General features: G+C 40.0%; 1 protein-coding gene across 2 annotated transcripts in view; it reads right to left on the minus strand.

Annotated features, from left to right (window-relative positions):
- Positions 1–6,057, minus strand: part of NXF1 (nuclear RNA export factor 1) — a 32,814-nt gene extending 26,757 nt beyond the window's left edge. For both annotated transcript variants that reach the window (XM_072421617.1, XM_072421618.1), the window contains exon 1: positions 5,988–6,057. In XM_072421617.1, the coding sequence (XP_072277718.1) occupies positions 5,988–6,015 (28 nt within the window). In that variant the 5' untranslated portion in view covers positions 6,016–6,057. The remainder of the gene's footprint in view (positions 1–5,987) is intronic.
- Positions 6,058–21,969: the final 15,912 nt, after the last annotated feature.

A 21,969-nucleotide genomic window follows, 5' to 3' on the forward strand; every position in this document is an offset into this window, starting at 1 on the left:
CTCCTGCTCTCTCTCTCTCTGCTCCCTCCTTCCTCTTGGTATCCCTCCGTGTACCACGTGACCACACCCTCCGAAGAAGCCAATAGGGCTTACTTTCGGGGGAGGGCTTATATTTCAAGCTTGCTCGAAAACAGCCAAAAATCCTGCTAGGGCTTACTTTCGGGGGGTGTCTTATTTTCGGGGAAACACGGTAGCAGCAGCTCCAGTGTCAGGGTGAGGCGGGCGGGACATCCCCACTTGCATCACCCGGGAGGATGTGTCATCTTCCGGGTGATGGGAGTGGTGATGTACTGGGGGGGTGTCTGGGTGGGAAATTTAAAAGCAGATTACAATGTAATCTGCTTTTAAATGGTTTTTACAGTACAAAAACACCACACAACATGAAAAAAAAAATAAAAGTACATTTTTAATTTTTAATTTTATTTTAAGATTACATTGTTGTCTATTTCTTTTTTTTATTAATATTTATAATTATGTATTATATTATAATTTATGATTATAATATAATAAATAAATATAATTATCATACCTGTGAGTTAATCCTAAGAATTACAGGCCCACAATATAAACAAAAATTTCTATGCAAAAAAAATAGGATCACTTTTTGCATAAAAAAAACTGACAGGATTAGAACGCTAGGGGGGTTAATTGCCTTGTTTATTCCTAGAGACAAGAGAAATAGCTAGAGTGTCATTTTGTAACATTTTTGATTTGTGGTGTGTGCAGGATTTTTTGATGTAAAAATGTGCCCTGGTTTAAAAAAGGTTGAAAAACACTGTTTTAAATTGCTAGGTTTTAACATGGATAAATAAAAAAAAAAAAAAAAGATCATTAATTTTTCAAAAAACAATGTTAAGATAAAGTCAGATTGATATAGGCACAATTTTGCACAATTGTGACTTGTTATGTGTTTGAGATAGATATTGAATGACATTTAATTTGCTTACACAGTAAGTGCAAATGTCATCTAGATAACCCGACATTATTGTTGTGACCTGGGCAATATTAAAGAACATAATGCTTTGCTTGGGATCTTAGGGGTGTTAAACTGAACTGGTTGTGCATTCCCTTAATGAGCCAGTAGGTGAAGCTTTAGCTTATGTGCACAAATTTGATTTCATACTAAGTGAGCAAGTTTCAATATACACACGCAAATTAATGGTTTATCAGCCATGACTTGTTCAGTCAAACAGTGCTATGACAAGCAGGCAGTATCATTTTAGCCAACACATGGAGCTCCAACAAATTAGAATAAAACTGAACTAAAACCATTAATTTCCCACTTGAGATAACTTATTAACCTATTATTTAATGTTGACAGAGGATGCAAGTTACTGAAATAAATCTTTCAAATATAAATATTAGAACTGTCACTCTTTATTTTTAACCAGACACCACAAAAAAAAAAAAAAAAGATATGCATTGGGCTCTATTTATAAAACAAATATCTGACACTCCTTAGTGGGAATCTTCTAAATCCAGGTATTTTAATGGCGGTAATTGATTCCCAGCAGGGAATGTTTGAGGGAATATCACATTCTCCAATTTATAAACAGATGGACAATGATGGACCTCAAATTGTTTGGAAATGGCATAATAACCGTTCCCAGATTGATGGCAAGAAATAATTGGTTTTCTAAGATCTTTCCTCCCTTGTGTGAACACACAAAAGCTCAAGTCCAGCAAACTGCCAAACTTCTTTTTCAGAGGTTTTCACACTTGCTGATGATCAACAAATAAAAGGTATTTCAATAGCAGCACCTGGCTGCTTTACCCCCCTAGTGTTCTAATTCTGTCTGTTTTTTTACGCCAAAAGCGGTACACTGTTTTGCATGGAAATTTGTGTATTGGATTCAATACAGTTATTTTGCATTGAATCAAGTAAAAAAACTTATTTGAATTTCCATCCGCGCCTCCCGCACTTACCGATGCATGCACCAACATCACTTGAAACTCCCCAGGAACCTCAGTGCACTCACCGGCAGAAGATCAAAGGCGGGCCGAGGACGGGCACAGACAAGCGGGATGTTTTTAACTTCCCCGAGTATGACTTGGGGTTACTGCTTTTTGCATGTTTTTTTTTTTTACCCCGAGCCACACTCGAGAATACTGCTCAGGGGGTAATTAATCCTGTAGAATTGGTAAGGGTGCACCTATTTTTTCCACACACTGCTTCTGATTTTGTTAAACAAATCATAACACTGTTGAATACCTCATGTGTTGTGGTTCACCTAAGATTGTATTGACCTAATTTTAACACCTGAGAAAGACCAGATATATTGTTTTCTTATGTCCTAATGTGCAAAAACAGAAAGAGTTGTACAGGTAGTCCCCGAGATTAGGACGTCTGACATACGGACAACTAGATACGAACAAATGGGTCTTCCCTGGGGGAAGGCTTGGTGGGGGGGGAGGGGACGGTTCGCATGACTTGCAGAAGTCTTTAACTGTTCCTACATAGTAGGTTAGGTTGAAAAAAGACACGTCCGTCAAGTTCAACTATTAGGGAAATAAACATATCCCAGATATAAAACCCCATTGACATAGTTGGTCCGGAGGAAGGGAAAAAACCCCTGGTAAAATTTGCTTCAACAGGGTAAGAAAATTCCTTCCTGGTTCCATGAGGCAATCGGATGTTCCCTGGATCAACAGTCACTGTTATTTTTACTTTAAAGCCTTAATACCCAGTTATATTCAATACATCACAACTCACATCACCAGGAAGATGTCACATCTTCTGGGTGATGTGAGTGGCGATGTCCCGTCCTGGCTCACCCCCTGCATCCACCAATGCTGCTGTTGCTCGCATCAGATGCAAGGGAGATGCAAGGCACAATGCAGGACTTCTGCATTGTGCATCACATCTTCTGGGTGATGCGAGCAGCAATAGTAAATTCCGGGGGTGGTGCCAGCTGAATTTACTATTGCCGCTCACATCTGCAGGTAGCTGTGATGCACAAAGCAGAAGTCCTGCATTGTGCTTCGCATCTAACTACTGACGCGAGAAGTGGAGTGGCCGGAACCTCGGGTAGTATTTAAAAGAAAATTACTCAGTAATCTGCTTTTAAATGTCCAGCACGGCCACGCCCCCGTTTTCCGTATGTATGTTCCAAGCACTTATAAACATAGGAAAATGCGGGGAAAAACCCCCACTGAAAAGAATGAACGCAGTTACCCGCGTTAGCCCTGTTTTCATTTTTAAAATGTTCCAAGGAGCGTTATAGATAACACTCAAAAACATGCCTCAAGGATACGTCCTGGTGTAGATTAGCCCATTGTAATTCATGGTAATTTCAAACATGGGCTTTTAAAGACTCTGGTTAAATGCTGGGGAAAACATCTGTGTAGACTAAGCCTTAGTTAGTTTTGAAAATCTTAAAAACAACCACAGCTTTTTGTTTTATACAAAACCAAATGCTGTGGAATAGCTGCTAAAAAAACCTATTTCCAAATTGATTAGTGACGATGCATGTGTAATAATGCTGCTTGTCTTAATACATATACAAATTTTAGAAGACACTTTTTTTTTTAAATATTTATCCAATGAAAATTTGTTTGTTTTAATTTTTTGTCTACAGTTTGCAAAAAATGAACAGATAGGGCTTTTCTTTAGTAGCAATTATTAAGCAGTATGTATAGACGGTTGCAAATGACAGACGGATATAAACAATGACACAGGAATAAAGGACATATTTTTAATTGCTAGGTTTTAAATATGGATAAATAGAAAGAAAAAAGTTATTAAAGCAATACTAAGATAAAGTCAGATTGATATGGGCACAAATTTGCCCAATAAGCCCAATGACTTTTTGTATGAGTTTTGAGCCCTTAGTGAAGTCACAAGCAGTTTAGCAGGGTGGTACAGTACCTCTGTACTAACTATGTGCCTACACGAGAACAGACACATACAAATGAGCAAAGGTTTGTAATTTACTAGGCTGTCAGCAGTAGCAGAGAACTGCTGACAAAATGTTAGTGAAGACTGTTGGGAGAGGAGGTCAGCAAAGGGGTAGGAATGTATGGAGCAAGTCTGAGCCTTGCTCAGGGTTCAGTATTAACACAGGGGGAGAGTTCTTTTGATTTCAGTGAATAGGACAGATAGAGGGTTGCCTGCAAACTAATGTACAGCATGTCTCTAAATGATGGGAACATGTAGAGCAACACAGACAAGCAGGATTACTGGGCTATGCATACCTTGTAGACATTTCTACCTGTCTTTCCTAGACTTATATGTTTCTGCCCTTAATTGGTCACAGATACTTTGGACAACTCTTCCTAGGTTCCAAGAATAAATCTTTAGCAGTCCCTATAAAGACATTACAGGGGCTTAAAAAAAAAAGGATTACACAATATATTGTCATGGTAATTTAAGTAAAGGAGAGGGAGGTTTGAGGGAACTTTTAAGGTGCTGACTAGAATTCAGTTTTATTACAGTGTTTTGGAATGAATAGTGTACCCTGTTGGGTTTTGTCTTGTTTGCCCTGTGTTCCCAATTAGGAAGAGATAACATTTTGTATAAGGTAAACCATCAACTTCTGTGTTGCAGACATTTACAAGACAGCAAAAAGTACTTCCTCTCTGTATCCAAAAAAAAAATTTGTCTTTACAAACATTTTAAACTAACCAGGTGTAAAAAAAAAAAAAACCTCGGGTATGATGCGATAGATGGGGACCATAGCTATATTCTGGAAAGTGGCACTAAGCAGACCAATACCAGCTTCATCAGAATGTCCTCCTTCAGATGAGCACATCACTGCATGCATGACACTTCATGATAGATAGATATTCCATGTAAGCAGGGAACGCTATTTGTCCTGACCAATGGTGTCAGGTGTGAAAGTGATTACAGTGGTTACTGTAACGTGCCCAGCTATAAAAGGGGCTGGGGAGAAGACTTATTATTTAGGACCACAAGGGAAGAAGGCAATTTTCATAAGTAAAGCATATTAGTTTGTTTTTTTTTTTTGTTTTTTTCTCCTGTCTTTTCTCGGTGCCAACTGTGTCTTAAGCTACGTACACACGGCAGATTTTTATCGCCCGATAATCGGCATCGGCCAAATATCGGGCGAAAATCTGCCGTGTGTACAGCCGGTGTCGTCCATCGTCCGAACGACCGTCCTGCCGGATCCACGGACGATGGACGACAACCGATCCTAATGAAAGGGAAGGGGGAGAGCGCGCAGCAGTGTGCCGCTCCGTCGCTCTCCCCCTCCCCTCTCCATAGAGCATGAACGGTGCTGTATGTACAGCATCGTTCATGCATCGTGCAATCCCTTGTCGTTGGAAAGGATCGTGAAAGATCCTTTCCAACGACAAAAATTGCAAGTGTGTACGCAGCTTTAGAGAATTTTTTTTACTTCCTGTCTCATAAAAACAGAAAATAGAGAAAAATTTACCATGTCATCATAACAAATATCCACACTGGAAGGGGTTTTCCTGTATTCATGTTCCAATGACAACTTCAGATGTTTTACTTCCCTTCACTTTCAGCCATGGTGACAATATGAAGTAGGGAAAATAGGACAAAGATCCTCAGAGGTAATCGAGAATACACCAAAAACTAACATCTATAAGGGTGACATTCTCCCTACTGATCACCACACTAATGTGTACATGGGGGTGCATATAGGTATAATAGCAGAGAGTTCCATGAACAAAAAAGGGGCCTCCTTATGTTAAAAAAGGTCACAAAACACTGAAGTACTGTAAGTACTGAAAACATGGGGGAATCATGGTATATTAGGAGACCGTAACTTATCAAACAAACTTTAAAATGTGTCTGCAAAGCAGAAAAAGTGACAAACTTTCTTTATATAAGAGTCCGACGACGAGCTAAGCAGCCTCCAGCCCTATATACCGTCCCACACAGCATACCGACGCAGTAGTACAAGAAAAAGTCAAACGATGTAAAGAAAGTGTTTATAATGATTTGTTGTCTCCAAGCTCGTTATTAGTAAACAAATGACTGCAATAAATAAATCCCTTACCAAGATAACTCCGGCCACTGTCCGCCATCTCTACCTCGCTCGAGTACAGACCTTGCGTCACTTCCTGAGGTAGAGCCCGCCCAAACCATTCCACAAATCACCGGGGCAACCATCCTGCTTCCATCGGAAGTGACGCATGGCCCAAGCAGCAAGGCCGACCTGAACATTAGAGAAAAAGATGAGGCTCACTTCCTGTCTGCAAAGTTACATAGATGATGGCGTCCCCAATGCGGGAAAACGCTCTCTTGTGGTGTTTGTGTTAACCAGTTTTCAAAGTGGGATTTTAGTTCAACAAACATCTCCTACAGTGCTTGTATGCAACTGTTCTATACAGGTGTAAGTAGACCAATATACTCATACATGGTTTCTAGGGACAAGAAGTAAAGAGAAATTTCCCTTTACTATTCAATGTTATTGTGTTTTGTTCACTGCTATAAACAAGTGCAAAAGACCCCATCTTAACTTTAACTGAAACTAAATTAGCGTCTCACTTCATCATGTTCCAGAACAGGGCACCACCATCTTCCTTCTCTTTTTCCTCTTCCAGATGATCTTTGACCATCTTGGTTGGTGATGCCGAGCACATGCAAGGGAAGCCAAGATTGCCAGCTTTCCCTGGCAAACAAAGCTGACTCTGTGCATGCACATGCTTTGACACCTGAAACCTGGAGTGATCAGACAGGTAAAACACATTATTGCAGAAGGGACATCGTTTTTCCTTTAATATTAATAATAATAAACAGGATTTATATAGCACCAACATATTACACAGTGCTGTACAATAAATAGTTTCTTTCTGCAATAATGACCAGCTTGATCATGCAAACATAAAAGTGTAACTTTAGTTATACTTTAATTTAAAACAGGGAAAGAAGTGACCCGGTGAAAAAAAAAATATATATATATATATATATTATTTTTTTTAAGGAGACATTATATTAACTCTTTCTTGCAGAGTAACAAGTACAGACTGTGTCAAATAGCTAGGCTGTGGCTCCTATCCTCCCTTTCCTCACTACAGGATACAGATCAAAACTAATAATATACTAAAAGCCTATCTAAAAAGAAATTGTTAATATAGTGTAGACTGTCAGTCTTCACATGTGTTGGCTGCTGTAGTTTTCTCTTTTGAGGCAAGTACAGAAAATACTTTGGTATAATATATTGGAATTGCTCTATTTAATGTACAGCGCTACATAATACATTGGAGCTATATGAATACTGTTTATTAGTATTATTAATAATAATATTGCCAGAAATGCAATGACATTGTCCCTTCCACTGACATGAAAAGAAAGTACAAAGAGTGATATTAATTCACCACTGGACCATATGGGCATAAAGAAAGAAAAGACAGAGTGGGAAATGAAATAGGTAACATAAAGGGTGTTATTTACAGAATGACTAATTGAATTAAAAGTAAAGCCTGAAAAGAGAAAACTAACGCAGCTTCTACAGCTAAGGTGTATGGAAAATGTAATATTGGGTTTAAAAATGCATTAGAGGGAAAGGAAATGTACAGTGCAAAAATTCTATAAACCAAAGATTTTGCATTACCTTCATTAAGCCTCTAAACTAAGATGCACAAGCCTCAGTGATTTCTTTAAGCTGCATTACAAGAAAGAACCCAAGATAATACTGACACTCATGCAGGATTGAGTGCTACATTCAGGTTTTTTAACCTTCAGTTTGCCGTTTACAAGGTCCCATAAGTAAAAATATGCAGGATGATTTCAGTGAAAATGCATATTGATCATATGTCTAGAGGTATGTGTCCTTTAAATACACCCAGCTTGTATATACCAGTTTGTATTTTTGTAGATAGGTTTATATTTATCATCCTATCACATAATAGGACAAGAAAAGCCTAGGGGATTAAGAACTAAGGGGGCGATGCACCACCCTTTTTTTTTAAAGAAAGGGTGTTCCATTAAAAAATGTTTTTACCTTACATAGAGTTGTCTACCCTTTTATGTAAAGTGAAAATTCTGAGTTTAGGTACGCTTTACTGTAACTTAATGGGATCTGCAGTTTTTGTTAAGAGGTTTAATCTATCAGAAACAGTCTAATAGTGCCACTTGTGTATGATTATCACGTGTCCTAGTAACATATTTATCAGGTTGCATTATTATTTACTTACTACTACGTCTTTGATTTTTGGCCATATAGTAGCCTAGTCAGAAGACTCCAAAGTGACAAATTCTGTAATCTGAGTCCCTGGGTCTCACCTTCTGCTGTCCATTTTCATTAATAACAACTAACAGATCTTGCCCCCTCTGACTCTAACTGTTTTACTAGAAGGGATTATACAGTCTTAATCTCAGCTATATTAGCAAAGCCCTGCTTTATATCACTTCATTAGTCAACTAATACCATTGCTATTTGTGTATGTGTAAAGGCCATGCTCTGTAAACAAACAGGAATGTAAACAGTAAAATCCAAAGCTTTACCTAATAGCTTGAAAGCTGAATTGTTAAACACTTAAACACTTTTAGCTGGAAAAATTTTGGGCTTCTAGTAAACTACTCTTGTGCCTTTCATTTATTCTTCAACCTCAAGTAAAGTCTGAGCAATCTAAATCTGGAGCAATCTGCATGTAAATACTGTCCGCCTAGGAATGCCCACTCTTCTGATCTGACATTTACCCATCAACACATTTTATTTGCATAACTCCTCTGAAAGACGGCCTTTTTCTTTCATCAGGAGTGAGAGCACTTGAGGGATTTACTGAGGATGGGTGCTGTAATGTTTTCAGGAAGCTATTACCAGCACCCTTCTACTTCCTCTCTCCAGTCATAATGTGCCTGCTTTGGTTAGAAGAACAGAGATATCATTATGATCTCACTGTGTCTTAAATATTGTAATAAAAAGGTTTTATTATAAAATAACATGTTGATGATGGTGGAAAAGGTAAAACCAGGGAAAGCAAAAAAAGCAGAATAAACCTCAGCTGTTATTATTAAAGATTAATATATATTGTGATGGTGTCCACTCCCTTCCAATCTTTTTGTTTGCATATGTTGTCCCCACATCGTTCACAGTTGGTCTTGGGCCCCTCTTAAAGTGTGCAAACAGTGTGCCGAGGGTTTACGGATGTGGACAAAGGGAACACATGATAAGATGCCATTTGGTATAACTATGGTTTGGCGAGAGCCAGGAGATTATTTCAGTGACTGTTACTTTTGTTTAGTGAAAACTTGAAAATATACCAAGAAAAATAAATGTAACAAGGAGCATCCTTGTCTACCATCGGCTATATGCCCAGTAGCTCATTCAGATGAAATCCCAGTGCCGGTTTTCGTTACACCTCTGTTGAAGAACATCATTATGGTGATGAACTAGGTGATAACAATGGTTAAGAGTTTGAAATTGAAGAGAACTCTGTTCATAAAAGATTTGATCAGCATGAGTTGAGTTGATTTGGCACGTGATTTGGGACTATCGAAGAAGGCTTCAGAACTCCTAGCATCACGTTTGTGTGAGAAAAACTTACCTGAAAAAGGAATGGAAGGTATTTTACTTTTGAACCAGAGAATTGCATTTCTGCAATACTATAGAACTGAGAGTGACTTTGTGTATTGCCGTAACATACCTGGTTTAATGGATGAATTGGGACTTCCCATCTATAACTCAACTGAATGGAGACTATTCATCGATAGCTCAAAGCGGAGCTTAAAGTGTGTCCTCCCTCACAATGGCAATATATTTGGGTGCCTCTGCACATAAAAATGGGTCTGATGAAGCAGTCCGTTAAAGTACCTCATTTTGGCATTTCCTAGCCTGTCATTTGAAAAAATATAGGTCATGTGTTTGATGGTCCACAGATTCGGCAGTTCATCAAAAATGAACATTTCATCAGGACAATGTCAGAAGTCGAAAAGAATGCTTGGTTATCATTCAAAGCCATTGTTAGGGACTTTCTTGGAAACACATGAGCAAATAATTACACAGAAATTGTCCAGAAACTCCTCGAGAGCTACAAAATCCTTGGTTGCAATATGAGCATCAAGGTGCATTTTCTGCATAGCCATTTTTCCAACTTCCCTGAAAACTCTGGTGCAGTCAGTGATGAGCAAGGCGAACAATTTCACCAAGATTTGAAGGTCATGGAAGGATGGTCACAGTGTAGATGGGATGTCCATATGATGGGTGACTAATGTTGGAGCATCCGGCGGGTTTGTCCTAACACTGAACACTCCAGGAAAAGGTATAAGCATAAATTTTTACACTAACTGCGTACCCGCTTAATTTTCAAATGTTTTACTGTAAAAAAAATGTCATGGAGTAACAATAAATCCTTTGTATGAACAAAAGAAATTTAAATAAACAGAACATTCAAGTTATTATTTCATTATTTTTTTATTATATGTAAAATTTGTATGTTTTTTGACAAAAATAGAGGGTACTCAGTATCGTAAAAACTGGATGTGATAGCAAAAGAATGGGGTCATTTCTGGATTCACCACCCAAAAATTAGAAAAAAAAGCAAGTGTAAGATCTAACTCAGGGGTGTCAAAATCTGGCCCCCAACGTCCTTTTTTTTGGCCCCCAAAGGAATCCTGAATATGAACTGCAACTGGCCCGCTGCTGCATAGAAATAGCGCCACTACTACAATTCCCTGCAATACTCCCATCTATAGACCAGCTGGCTAATGCCTGCAATTTTAGTAGCGGCGCTATTTCAATGAAGAGGGAGTTTTTAGCGGCGGGCTACTCATGAGATTTTGCTCTGCATTGGCCGCTTCTGGCATTTCCAGCACTCCCCCTCAGCTGTGCTTTTCCCTGCGACTCCAAGGCATGGACTTGAATGGTTGGAATTTCATAGAAGAATATTTTTATTATTTTTGTTAGCCTGTGCAAAAAGGTTACCTTTGAAATTTACCTCAGAAGGTTACAAATAGAGAAAGACATAAGATTTTTTCTTAAATAAAATTAAAAAAACATTTTTATGCCTTTCTCTATTATAGGCTTGTTCCAGATTGAATGTAAAGCAAAACCCCTTTGTTTCCATATTAAAAGGGTTTATATCTAATGAGAAGGAAAAATGTCCTTAATTTTTTCAATAAATTTCAAGGTTCACCCGTGACTTTGTCTAAGTTTTTAAATTTGGCCCTCTGTGTATTTGAGTTTGACACTCCTGATCTAACTCAACAAAAAATGCGTTCCCCAATGTTAATAATATTAATAAACAGTATTTATATAGCAATATTAAATTACACAGCATTAACTAACATTTCTTGATCCCCTATAACAAGTATGTCAAACCAATGCAGTGCGCTGCATTGATAGACCTATGTTTTTATGGTGGATAATTACATGTTCTGAGGGCTGCACCTACTCAGAAAATTATGGCATTTCAAAACCTAATATTATAGTAAAATTGCACTAAACTTCTTACATTTAATCATGAAGAGTATGTCACCTGAGGTATTTACTGAATAATCATGTACAAAAGTGTAACCTCCTAACTAGAGAACAGCTGGAGACATAAACTTACTCCTTAAACTATCAGGGATCACAGAGTAGGATTTTGAGAAGGAGTCTGCCCTATATTTCCTGTGCATTTAAAAAGTGTAGTTTACAATTTGATCAGAAGCAAGAAGGTATTCTATCACGTCACAATTGTGTTGCCATAGAAACCACAGTTCTATGATACTAATTTTTACACCATCAGCTTAGCCAGTTATCAGCTAGGAATTCAGTTTTCTGGCACTCCTGCCGGCGCACCTATAGGTCAACTTTGCCCCTTTTGTGACCCCCCAGGACCACTATCCAAAATAAAAAACCCTTTTCTCCTGGTTTCTCTGTTCTTTTTTTGTCCACACTCCAGGACCGTTAAGTACTATGGTCTTCAGCGATGGATTTTCCAGTATGGTAAGTCCATTCCAAGGTTTCGGGACCTTGGGGTCCTAATTGTTCTGTCCATTCTATTGGCACCTGTGTCTTAGTTTATCTGTTTTGGCCTGCGGATCTGCTGGCATTAGAGCCGCGGCGTGAGTAATGGCAGGTATAGACAGGGATGCCAATAGTCATTATGGCGTCTCCGGCTTAAGCTGCATACGAAGCATGAGCGAGTTTTGGCATTGCCCAGTTTCGGTAAAACCCGATCGAAAATGCCCTCTTTGAAAACCTGGTATAAAGTTATATCCCCTAAATCAGAAAGATATAGAATTCTGGGATTCACATACAGTAGTAGATGCAGCCCTTCAGCGTTTAGCAAGAGACATGTCCTTCCCATGGTAAATTCAGCAGTATTTAGAGATCTGATTGGTAGAAAAACTGAAGGTGACCTCAGAGGATCTACTCAGTGGCTGACTTAGCTAGTCTCCCGGCTGTTGGTCTCCCCTCAGTGTCAAGAGCTCTGTTAACTTAGGTGGAGATGTACAGAAATGCGTTAGAGTGCGAAGCAGATTTGTCCATGGTTGGTCTGTGTTTGGATCGCATGAAATTAACAGCAGATTTTTTGCCAGAGGTTAGGATTTGCGACGACAGCAAGAAGGTCTCATGGCTAAGGCATTGGGTTGCGCATTCAGTTTCTAAACAAGCCTTGTGCTCGATCCCTTTTGAAGTTCTTTATTGGGAAATCTCTAGAAGTTATTTAGAGGGTAACAGGAGAATATTTTCATGACTTTAGAGGAAGTAGGTTCCGTGAACCTTTTTGTCAACAATGAAGAGGAGCCCAGGCGTCTTTACAGACTGTCAAAATCCAAGATCCCTCAGTCAGCCAAAACAGCAAACAAGCAGTTCTAAAGGTGGCTCTGCCCAGGGTCTGAAGGTTGGTGCCAGACTTCTAAGATTCGCAGGAGGATGGAATGGCAAAATTTCAGACACCTGGGTAGTATCGGTCATATCGTTGGGGTACCAAATACAGTTTGGTCAAAGTCCTCCACATTTTGTCCAGACAATCCTTCCAGTGTCAAAGTGGGAGGTTCTTCTCTCTATGCTTAAGAGCTCTACAGGTCGCAGGCGGTGATAACTGTACCCCTGGAAGAAGAGGAGGCAGGATTTTATTCCAGACTCTTTCTGATTGAGAAAACATCAGGAAGTTTTCACCCAGTACCGGATCTCAGAAGCCTGAATGTATATCTTCTAGTAAAATCTTTTCGTATGGAGTTCTTACAGACAATTCTGGCAGTTCTTCAGCCTGGTACGTGGATGATTTCAATCAATCTAGAAAATGCATATCTACATGTTCTAATTATTCCAAGAAACCAGAAATATCATCGTTTTGGGATGATGAATCAGCAGTTTCAATTTACATGCCTAACGTTCGGTCTTGCAACAGCCCCAAGAACCTTCTTCAAGATTTTGGCATTAGTGATTGCCTTTCTAAAACTACAGGGCATTATATGGACAATATCCCGGTTCTGGCAGATCCTAAAAGCAGGCTCGTAAAAGAAAGGGACAGATTGTTACCTAATCCAGCACAATTAGGTTGGTTGATAAAACATCAGAAGAGTCAACTGTGTTCCACCCAAGTAAGGGAATATCTTGGGGTAACAGTCGATACGAAGAAAGCAAAGGTGTCCTTTCTCCAGAATAAGAATAAGATAAGTCAAATAAGAGAATGAGCTATGCGGTTCTCAAGAACCCAAAAAGTTGCCACAAGATAATGCATGAAGTTATTAGGGCTAATGTATCCCTACATCCCAGTCGTTCCTTGGGCCAGATGGCACATGAGGAGATTTCCTAACTTAATGGAATATACTATCGTTGAAACAAGATATTCACCTTTCATTACCAGTACGAGAAATCTGTTATGGTGGGCATCAACACAGAATCTATCTGGAGGAGTGTCATTAGGACAAGGAGATTTTATTCACTACAGATGCAAGTTCAATGGGTTGGAAAACAAATACCAAGCTCAAGGTCAATGGAAGCTTCCATCGACGACCAGTTCCAACCTGCTGGGATTGATGGCAGGGACTGAAATCAAGATGGACAACAGAACACCAGTACCGTATATTGCAAACTGGGGGAACAAGAAGTTCCCGTTTGCTTTAGATAACATCAATTTTTTCTGATGGGCAGAGAAACATCTCCTAGAAACGTTTTTTTCTGACAGCGATTACACAGCTCAAAAAGTCTCAAAGCTTCAATCTCTGTTGAGTAAAGAACCTTATTGTTCTATCTCTTCACAATCCTCCTCCTTCACAATCTCTTCTTTCTCCACAATCCCTTCCAAAGGTTTCATCGCTGTTTCATACAAAGGGCTAATATTATTATAATTAATAAAAAGATTAAACAGGATTTATATAGTGCCAACATATTACGCAGCACTGTACAATAAATAGGGGTTGCAAATGACAGACAAATACAGACAGTGACACAGGAGGAGAGGACCCTGCCTTGAAGAGCTTGCAATCTAGGAGGTAGGGGAAGTAACACACAATAGGAAGGGAGATATGTAGTGGTGGGAAGTAGTAACGGTTTCAAAAGACAGAGGAAGATGGGTAGGGACGTTTGAAAAAATGGGTTTTGAGAGCTCTTTTAAATGAGCAGAAAGTAGGAGCATGCCAAATAGGACAAGGAAAACCATTCCAGAGATTGGGGGCAGCTCTAGAAAAGTCTTGGATCCGTGTGATGAGGTTATGAGTAAGGAAGTAAGTTGTAGGTCATCGGAGAGAACGGCTGGGGGAGTATTTTTTTACCAAGTCAGAAAAGTAAGTGAGACAAGAACTGTGGAGGGATTTAAAGCCAAAGCACAGGCGCATAGGGAGTGCTTGTGAGCCGCAATCCAAGATGGCTGCATCTTGAACGAGCTCTGTGACTACCGAGTGTGGAACCGCTTAAGCAAACAGGATCAGCTGGTCTTTATACTCACCTAGGCTGTGATTCTTCCTCCTGAGACGGCGCCGTCAAGATGGGCAGAAAATCGGCATTGTCCGGTCCCAGACAAGACATCCTGCCAGTGCCTTGACCACTCGGCAAGAATCCAAGATGGCAGACGTGCAGGCTGTATCTGACATGCTGCCTGGTTCTCCTTCTCAGCCGGACGTTACAGATGAGATTTCCAGTGACAGCTCCCTTGTATCTGTTCATAGTGCACAACCTGGCCCAGCATGCAGGGATGCTGAGTTTCTGGAACGCTTCAAACAACTCCTTCAACAGGAACTTTCTCAAGCCACAGGCAAGTTATCTTTGACACTGACCAGAGAGATTAGAGAGCTGGGCACTAGGATCCACACTTTAGAGCAGAAAATGGATGACACCATTACTGTGATAGATTCACACGAGAAGGATCTAACTATGCTACAGAAAGATATGCAAGCTGCAATGCTTAGCATTGAAGATTTAGAAAACCGGAATCGCAGAGCTAATTTCCGCATAAGGAGGATCCCAGAAACGATTGTTGATTTACCTGGTTTCATGCTAGCCCTATTCCAGGAATTACTTCCAGATTACCCGCCAGAAAGGCTAGAAAATGATAGAATACACCGTGCTTTGGGTCCCAGGAAGACAGATGGCCATCCAAGGGACATTAAGCCTACAATTTTTAAAACAAAGGAGGCAATTTTAAAAGCATCATGGAAGAAGCGAGACCTTGTGTTTCAATCTCACCCATACCAAATCATTGCGGATTTAGCACCCCAGACGATCCAGAAGAGAAAACCCCCTAAGCCTTTTCTGTAGATATTACAGTGCTTGGATGTTAGATACCGTTGGGGGTTCCCATTCAAGCTCCAGTTCACATATTACAACTGTTTGCTCTCCATCTCCACCCCTGATGATGCCCAGGAGCTAATTGAACATTTTCAATTGTGTACCTCCTCATCAGGTCCCCCCCCGTGCAGTCACCATCGGCTTCCCAGAGGCCCCAGTGTCTTTCTCCAGTATAGGAAAAGGTCTCCAAACATGGACGCTCTCCAGGAGGAAGGCTTTTACTGGTATTCATCTGTGAAGGCCCACATTTTAGGTCTGCAGGAAACACAGTTTTCAGTTTCCCCTCGTCCTAAATATTTCCATAAATCCTACCCACAAATTTTCCAGGCATGCTTTTCAGAAAAGAAAAGGTGTGTTTTTTAAGCTTTCCGTAGATCTGTTCCCTTTCGCTGCAATTTTGAATTGGCGGACCCTACCGGTTGCTACCTAATGTTTGAGGGTAACTTGTATGATGTAGATGTCACCATAACTCATTACTACGCTCCCAACTGCCGTTTTTTTTTAACACGCGTTTTTTTAAACACTTTTTTTTTCTGTAATTGAAAAACATGCAACAGGGCACCCTATTGATGATGGGAGATTTAAATTTAGTTATTGACCCCAAGCTTCCCAGAGGCCCCAGTGTCTTTCTCCAGTATAGGAAAAGGTCTCCAAACATGGACGCTCTCCAGTTAAGGGTCTGTCTCCCTTATCCCTCAACTCTCAGGGTTTTGAAGATTGAGATTGTATCCAATGATAATGTTTACCCTACCAAATATTTGCTCAAATGTGCTGTTTCTCTTAGGTTAGGTCTACCATAAGTTAACAGTTACAATGTTTGCTCAGTGCCTTTTTAGTGATATTTTGATGAATATCTTGATAGCATCTTTTTCTTCTACTTGTTAATATGCTGCTATTTACTGTTAGGTACAAATATGTTCTTTTGACCATTGCCAGCTTTGCCACACAAACTCGGGAGTGCCTGGTGTTCCCCTCAAAAGGTCTTGTCCAGGGTTTAAATTTCCCTTCTAAAAGGAGGAAGGCTTTTACTGGTATTCATCTGTGAAAGCCCACATTTTAGGTCTGCAGGAAACACAGTTTTCAGTTTCCCCTCGTCCTAAATATTTCCATAAATCCTACCCACAAATTTTCCAGGCATACTTTTCAGAAAAGAAAAGGTGTGTTTTTTAAGCTTTCCATAGATCTGTTCCCTTTCGCTGCAATTTTGAATTGGCGGACCCTACCGGTTGCTACCTAGTGTTTGAGGGTAACTTGTATGATGTACATGTCACCATAACTCATTACTACGCTCCCAACTCCCGTTTTTTTTTAACACACGTTTTTTTAAACACTTTTTTTTTCTGTAATTGAAAAACATGCAACAGGGCACCCTATTGATGATGGGAGATTTAAATTTAGTTATTGACCCCAAGCTTGACCATTCCTTTTGAAGAAGCTCTGCTTCTCTGGAATTTGACATTAGCTTACCATCTGGCTTTTCTGAACTATTAACACGCTATCAGTGGATTGATGTTTGGAGGGATCTTAACCTCACCATTAGAGACTACTCATTTTATTTGGTAGTTACACCAGAATTGACCATATATTTGTACAACAACAATTTTTGCCGCAAGTTTCCAAATCAAAAGTTTTGATAATCCCATGGTCTGACCATTCCCCAATAATGGCCCAGTGTAACTCGTTGGTCCCTGAATCAGGTGTTTTCCATTGGCGTCTCAATGACGCACTACTTTCTTCTCCCGGGGTGGCTGAGGAAATTGAACATGCATTGATCCAATATTTTGAGATTAACAGTTCCTCAGTTATGTCTCCTATTACACTTTGGGACATCCATAAGGCTACGTTGTGTGGGGCCATTATTCAATTATCTACCTGCCAGAAAAAGGCTAGAAATAAGAAAATTGAGGAAATATTGAAAGTTATAGAACAATTAGATAGCTGAAATAAAATCCATCCAGTCAGTTTATGCAAAGAAGCTCAACAAGTTAGAGTGGAATTAAACAGTGTACTGGATTTCCAAATGAAAAAGCAAATTTGCTGATCTAAGCGGAATTATTATGCAAGAGCAAATAAACCTGGCCCTATGTTGGCAAAGGTGGTGTGTCCTAGGCTGGGGCTCTCGGACTCCGTTAAATTGCATAAACCTAATGGCCAGATCCCAGCTAACCCCAAACATGTTTGTTCTATGTTTACGGAGGTACTTTCTAAACTTTATGGTTCCAGAGGTTCTTTTGATGCTGAGAGAGTTGACCTAACTTTATTTTGGGCCTTGCTTTGCCAGCTTTACCTGCTTTACCTGAACCAATAGCAGAATTAATGGAAGCTGAGATTAAACTTGAAGAAGTTTTATTGGCGATTAAAACCTTGAAATCCTGTAAAGCACCCGGGCCTGATGGGTTTTCAGCGTTATACTACAAATATTTCTGAAAATTCTGTCCCCCAAATTAGCCCATATGTTTATTTATCTGAAGTCTAATTCAGACCACCCTATGGCTTCCCTTTTAGCCCACATTTTCATGATCCTAAAAACTGGTAAAGACTCTCTGGATATAGGACTCTCTTAGATATCTTGATCCATAAAGATCAAGAAGGTTTTGTCCCTTTTAGACAAGCCTCTGATAGTAATCCCCTGAAGCCTTTAATTAGTGGATAGCCCATAATTATGGAACAGTTTTCTCTCTCCTAGGGAGGCGTTCCATTCTCAGTTGGGAGGAGATTCGTGCGGCACATCAAGCCCCGAGTACTGAGATTTTCCCCTATTTGCAGATGAAACATTGGCTCCATTCTCCAACTAGTGGGACAGACTTACCAGTCAAACTGACTATGTTTGAACATATATGTTATAGAACACCTGTAGGCCCGCAACTGATATCTCTATAGTATGCTAAACTATCGGAAGTCACCCGGGCATCGATGCATCCTTACATGTTACAGTGGGAAAGAGATTTAGTTCTGATTAGAGCAGATGAAGAATGGTTCAATACTTGATCGAAAATGTCTAAATGCTCAACAAATGTAATACCATGGAATCTGCATTCAAAGTTATGATGCGGTGGTGCATTTTACCATCCAAAATGAAGCATATTTCTCCCACAATATCTCAAATATGTTTCCGAGGCTGTCAGGAGCGAGGTAGCCCTCCTGCAATTTAAACCTTCTATCCTTTCCAATGTCCAATTCCAGTTATGTGTATATAAATTGATTGCAGCAAAACAAACTATAGGAAAACATTGAACAACTCAAACTATCCCATTATTTGAAGTTTCAAAACGTGTAGACAACACATTTTTTGATGAAAAACTTTCCAGTGTCCTAAATGGCTAACAGGAAAAAATTTCTGCTAACTGGGAACCCTGGCAGCAGTTCTCTCCCCCAAGTGTGCAGTTAATGTGACAACCCTCTCGGTATAGACTATGTCTTAACTGGTGGTTTATACGATGTCTTTCTAGACTTATCCTTTTTCCCCCTCCTGTCTTCTTTTAATTTATTTGTATTGTTATTGTTTCCCTTATTTTTGTTTGAAGTTGCACTGGAAATTTTATTTTTGTACGTTTAAGTCCATCAAGTTCAACCACTAGGGAAATAAACATATCCCAAATATAAAACCCTATGGACATAGTTGGTCCAGAGGAAGGCAAAACAACCCTGGTACAATTTGCCTAAACAGGGGAAAAACAATTCCTTCCTGATTTCATGAGGCAATTGGATGTTCCCTGGATCAACGGTCACTGTTTTTTTTACTTTAAAGCCTTAATACCCAGTTATGTTCTGTGCTTCTAGAAAAACATCCAGCTTTTTTCCAACGCATCCTATAGTAGTTGCTGAAATTACTTCCTGAGGGAGACGATTCCACATTTTCACAGACCTTACAGTGAAGAATCTCTTTCCTTATCCGGAGCTTAAACTTCTTTTCCTCCAGACGCAAAGAGTGCTCTCTTGTTCTTTGTAACAATCTCAAAGTGAATAATTGGGAAGAGGGTTCTCTATATGGACCTTTTATATATTTATACAGGGTGATCATATCCCCCCTTAAATGTCTCTTCTCAAGGTAGAATAGATTCAGTTCAGCTAATCTCTCTTCATAGCTGAGCTCCACCATTTTATTAGTTTAAATGCCCTTCTCTGCACTCTCCCCAATTCCACAATGTTCTTTTTGTGAACTGGTGCCCAAAACTAGACTGCTTATTCCAGATGCGGCTGACCAATGCTTTGTATAGGGGCAGGATTATGTCTCCTTCTCTGCAGTCTATTCCTCTTTTAATACAAGAATGTACTTTGCTGGCTTTAGATATTGCAGCTTGGCATTGCGTGCTGTTATTAAGTCTTTGAACTACCAGAACCTCCAAATCCTTTTCTATTTCTGAGCCCCTCAACTGTATTCCCCCCCCTAGACAGTATGAAGCATGCATGTTGTTAGCCCCAAAGTGCATAACTTTACATTTAACTACATTAAATGTAATGTGCCACATCCAGATCTGCTTGTAGATTATAGACATCCTGTATGGACTTAACTCCATTACATAGTTTGGTGTCATCTGCAAACACAGAAATGGTACTTTAATCCCAAACTTTTAACCTTTAACCTCCCTAGTGGTACATTTCTCTCCAGTTTTATATGTCTAAAAGGGCTACATTGTTGTTCATGAAAATTTATTTTACAGTATAATATATTGTATGAGTATAATAAAGTGTGGAACACAAAATCATGTAAAAATATTAAATTAAATAGAATTTGAGGGGGTGGGAGATGATGAGTTCTGTTTTATCCAGTTTGAGTTTCAGGAATCAGTCAGACATTCATGATGAAATGGCTGACAGGCACCATGAGACCTTATCCAGGACTGAAAGAGACAGTCAGGGGTGGACAGATAGCTTTGAGTATCATCAGCATACAGATAAGCCAAAGGAGGATGAGATGAGATGATATTACCAAGAGAGAAGGTGTACAGAGAAAAAAGAATAGGTTCAAGGACTGACCCTTTGGGAACACCAACAGGTAGGAGAGGAGGAATTACCATTGAAAGAAACTTGAAAGGAGCAGTAAGACAGATAGAAAGCAAACTAAAAGAGAGCAGTGTCACTGATACCAATGGAGCGCATGATTTGAATTAGAAGGGGGTGATCAACAGTGGAGCAGCAGAGGAAAGATCAAAGAGAAGAAGGAGAGAAAATTTGCCCTGAGACTTGGCTCTAATGAGGTCATGGCCACTTTAGTAAGGGGTTACGGTGGAATGGGCAGCTTGAAAACCAGACTGGGGAGCTAAAGAGGGTCATGGAGAGAGTTTATGTACAGGTAATCAGCAAGTCTTTTGTAGACAAGGTGCTCAAAAAGTTTGGAAACATGGCAGAAGGGAGATAGGATGGTCTAGGGAGGGTTTCTTCAAGATAGGGAGAATTATAGCATGTTTGAAAGCGGAGGGGTAGATACCAGTAGAAAGGGAGAGGTTGAAGAGTTTGGTTAGGGCAGGGGCCAGGATGGAGGAATGGGCATAGAGTAGATCCGAGGGAATTGGGTCAAGCAGACAGGTAGTAGATGGAGATGATGAGAGAAGAGAGGAGACTTCATCCACAGTAACGGGGCTGAGGGAGGCCGGTGATAATTTACAGATGGAAGGGGTGGATATGGTTGGAGTGGCCCGGTGTGCAGAGACATCATGTCTGATTTTGTCAATTTTATCTCAATTTTATATTATATAAGTAGGTGGCAATGTCCTGGGCAGAGAAAGTTGTTCTGCAGGGAGCAGGTGTGGGGTTTAGGATGGAGTCAGTTGTCGTGAAGAGGCTGCATGGGTTCGAAGCTTGAGAGGAAATGACAGCGGAGTGAACTCAGTGTTTCTTTTGTAGCTGTTTGGTGTGATTGTTGTGCCAGGGACGGGGGTTAGCAGGACGGGGGTAGCAGAAAGGGGTAGGGGCAACTTTATCCAGAGAAAGAGTATGATTGAACAGATAGGCAGTTTTATCCGGAGATGTGATTTTAGAGAGGGTTGGGGTTATGGATGTGAGGCAGTTTGAGAATAGGTTGTGGTTAAGGTTACGGATATCTCTCTGCCATTGACCAGGTCTGGAATGTGGCAAGGGGGTCAAGAGTTCGATAGGTTGAAGGTGATAAGGTTGTGATCAAAAAGGGGAAATGGCGAGTTGTCAAGGAGGGTGAGGTTGCAGAGTTTGGAAAATACCAGGTCTAAAATGTTTACGGCGATATGTGTGGGGTCGTTTATGTACGTTCATCTACTGCAACAATAAAGTCACAGAGGATAAGGGTGGGCAGGTCATGGGAAAGAATGTGTGAGCCAAGAGGCAAAGTTATCCGATAATTGTG

Source organism: Pyxicephalus adspersus, chromosome 9 (assembly GCF_032062135.1).
Source record: "Pyxicephalus adspersus chromosome 9, UCB_Pads_2.0, whole genome shotgun sequence".
In the NCBI taxonomy this organism is placed as follows: domain Eukaryota; kingdom Metazoa; phylum Chordata; class Amphibia; order Anura; family Pyxicephalidae; genus Pyxicephalus; species Pyxicephalus adspersus.